Source organism: Atta cephalotes (assembly GCF_000143395.1).
Source record: "Atta cephalotes unplaced genomic scaffold scaffold00097, whole genome shotgun sequence".
NCBI classification, from domain to species: domain Eukaryota; kingdom Metazoa; phylum Arthropoda; class Insecta; order Hymenoptera; family Formicidae; genus Atta; species Atta cephalotes.
The window spans coordinates 295,648-299,140 of record NW_012130161.1 but is presented as its reverse complement, the minus strand read 5'-3'; the positions used below and the strand labels follow the sequence as shown (position 1 = coordinate 299,140).

The 3,493-nt window shown below is 34.0% G+C and overlaps 1 protein-coding gene across 1 annotated transcript in view; it reads left to right on the top strand.

Annotated features, from left to right (window-relative positions):
* The first annotated feature begins 1,069 nt into the window (after positions 1–1,069).
* The window catches only part of LOC105624949 (exocyst complex component 2), a 4,346-nt gene continuing 1,922 nt past the window's right edge, over positions 1,070–3,493 (top strand). The window contains exons 1-5 of the mRNA XM_012206291.1: positions 1,070–1,178; positions 1,472–1,772; positions 1,860–2,055; positions 2,164–2,665; positions 2,786–3,078. Of these exons, the coding sequence (XP_012061681.1) occupies positions 1,070–1,178; positions 1,472–1,772; positions 1,860–2,055; positions 2,164–2,665; positions 2,786–3,078 (1,401 nt within the window). The remainder of the gene's footprint in view (positions 1,179–1,471; positions 1,773–1,859; positions 2,056–2,163; positions 2,666–2,785; positions 3,079–3,493) is intronic.

Below are 3,493 nucleotides of genomic sequence, written 5' to 3'. Positions count from 1 at the left end.
GAGTTTATAGTGGTTTAATTATACGTAAACACTTTTCTTTTAATTAACTTTTCTCTTAATTAAAACATATGACTTCACCTTGTGTAAATTAATTTATTTCTTGGCGCTTCATTAAATTATAAGTAGATATATTAATCTAAATTTTCAATGTTCGTAATGCGCACTTGTTTTCAAAGACTCATCTAAAATGATCACAAAATTCATCGTTACTGCGCGATATAATTAGAAATATGCGCACGCGCGACAAATGCTTCTTATTTTTTTCTCGAATCTTTTCATGATACAACTTTTTTTTTCTTTTAATGAAAGATTCCAGGGTACCTAATCATGAAACAAGTTGGAATGGATTCCAATCGGAATTATTTGATTATTCCCTAGATTTCTATCATGTTCTCTAGGAAAAACAGAATAATTCCAATTGAAATTCATTCCGATATATTTCATATGATATACCTGGGTCAAAATTGTTTTTAATGTTATCATCCGTGTTTGATTAATCATCGTATAGTATGTCAGAGATCGAGAAATCTAAACGAGGTTTGGCACACAAAAAAGTTAAAGGATGTTTACTCTTATAGCATTTTTCACTGCCAGATCTAGTGCATATTGCGCACTTAGGGCACTTTAAACTTTAAATCCGTTGTACATACACAAATTGACGTAAAGATACATGTTTGATAGAAACGAATTAAATCGCGAAATCTTCAATACATTTTATTATACTATCAGCTATTTGATAAAATATAAATACATTGGATAATTTATTAATTGAGATACACACACATTTCATTTATACATTCAGATCGATTAGATTAGTGTATGACAGCATTAATATGCACTGAGTGCGCAATCGTATCAGTTCTATCAGTGAAAAACTCTATCAAGTTTCTCTCTGTGTATCTCTGTGCATTCTGGACTCTGCCGGATCTTTGATGGTCCTTGATTCAGTTTAATCAGTTGTTTTATTAGCAGTGTTAGCGCGGTTCTCGTTCTGAATATACGCGTTGTAGATCATCGTAAGTAGACATCAAGTCAAGTGTCTTGTAATTTCGACATTATCGCTGATGGAATGGGACCTCCACCCGTAGTCACTGGAATATCGCCTAAGGAAGGCCCACCTGGTACTCGGGTGACTATGCGTGGTGAATTTTTGGGAAATAAAGCTCAGGATCTTATAGGTTAGTGTCACTCGTTGAGATATTTTTCTAAAATAATCACATAGAAAAGAATTATTTACGTATAGAATATTATAATAGAATATATGTATACGCGCAAAATAATTTTATGTATTATTCTTGAGGCATTCACAGATGCTTTCTATATAAAAATTATGCGTTTTGCGGATTTCCTCCAAGGTTCACGAAACGTTGGCATTCCAAGAATGGATCTAGACATGGAGGAAATCCGCGAATTTTATGTATTACAATTATACCAATTGATGTTTCATCAATTTTTTACTATTGCTTCACAGGATTAACAATATGCGGATGCAACTGTCTGCTTTCGGCCGAATGGAAGTCATCCAACAAAATTATAGCAAGATCAGGTCCTTGCAAAGGCCGTGGAGATATAATAGTGACAACACAAAGTGGAGGACAAGGGACTTCAACGGTACAGTTTCGTGGTTACCACGAGACTATAGGTCCAATGAAAGAATCAGCAGTATGGGTGGAGGAAGCACCTATGCAGAATTTAGGCTGGGGTAGAAGAGCTTTGTCGCCTACAAACTATCAACAGGAAGATCCCTTGGGACTTAGTGTAGAAGGCAACGAGTAAATCTTTAAATTTCGACTGTGATAAACTGTCAATAATGTATAATATTTTACACATTAAATAATTAATTATATCTCGTTTTGAAGCAAAAAGTTTCCTGAGGATGAGCTAATTGAACTTTTTGGAGATGGAAGTGGAGATCTCACAAGCGAGAAATTTCATCCTGGATGGTTTTTACTACAACATCATCATGCTACGACTTTGGAAGATTTAAAGGCTGGTTTAGCTTATCTTCGAAGAAAAGTCAATTCCCAAAAAGAAGGACAATTATCATTTTTAAAGGTATAAGAGGATAAATACAACATTAGTTGTGATTTAAGAATATTTCTGATATATAGAATCATATTATTCTATTAAAATTAAAATTCATTCTCATCAATTATAAAATAGGCCAATGTAGGAGCAGTAATGGAACAGCTTGACACAATAATGTCGTTAAAGGATCAATTTGAAGCAGACATGAAGAGTTATGGTAGTGATCCTACAGAGAAATTGGAAACTGCCATCAGACAGTCTATGTCAGAGGCTAATAAATTGTTCGATGATGTATTAGCGAGGAGGGACAGAGCCGATGCCACTCGTAACGCATTGGCCGTTATGCAACGTTACAAATTTCTCTTTTGTATGCCAATAAACATTGAAAGGAACATCAAGCGTGGCAACTATGATCTTGTAATTAACGATTACGCTAGAGTGAAGAATTTATTTAAAAATACAGAGGTAGATGTGTTTAAGAAGGTATTGGAGGAAATTGACAATAGAATCAATCATTTTAAAGTATTATTACGAAAAAAATTACAAGAGATGCCGTTCAGTTTAGAGGAACGTAAGAAGATTATTAGAAACCTCGTCAACCTTGATGCCGAAGGTGATCCGGCATGGGACGCGATAGGTGTGTTCATTTATTGTCACTTTCATGTTCAAAATGGAGCAAGTTCGTACGAGCCACTTTTATTTACATTTATTACGATTATATTTAATTAAAGAAGATAATTTCAATTTTATCTTCTAGTTTCACATGCAAATTATTTGGAGAAAAGCGTTGCCAATGCTATATACGAGCATTCGGATAGAGTTAAAATTAATTGTGAAGATGCAAATAAAATATCAAAATTCATACCGATAAATATTAAGCATTTACGTTCGCAAAAGAACGGAGGTAGCTCTCCACCACAAATCTTATGCGTCGAAGCAATTTGCGACATTGTAGTCGAACAGTTGCCAGATCTATGGAGATTGGGACAGAGTTATTTCACAGGACAGCTACACGTAACAGTAGACGTGGAAAAGCAAAGTCATTTCAAGGTATGTATTTATGTGTCTTAGGCACCAACGTTACTTTGAGGCTTAAAGCTCTCACTTTCTCTCTTTAAAATCGAAAGAAAGTTTCAAGCCCTGCTTAAAGTCAAAGTGACATTGCAATCTGACCTTAAATCCACGTTTTATTGTATTAATAAAATAAAAACAAACACACATGAACATTGTTTCACTTCGATTCTGTCTAAATATCACTTTATTTAAGATATACATATATTTTTATAAAAATTAGATTGTGTGCGTGCGTGCGTGCGTGCATGCGCGTGTGTGTGTATATATATATATATATATATATATATATATATATATATTATATATTATTTGTTCTTGTATAAGTTAAGTTTTAAGTTTTACTACGTAATAGTACGACAACTAGTAGTCGTACGGTACGGGGGTACCGTAG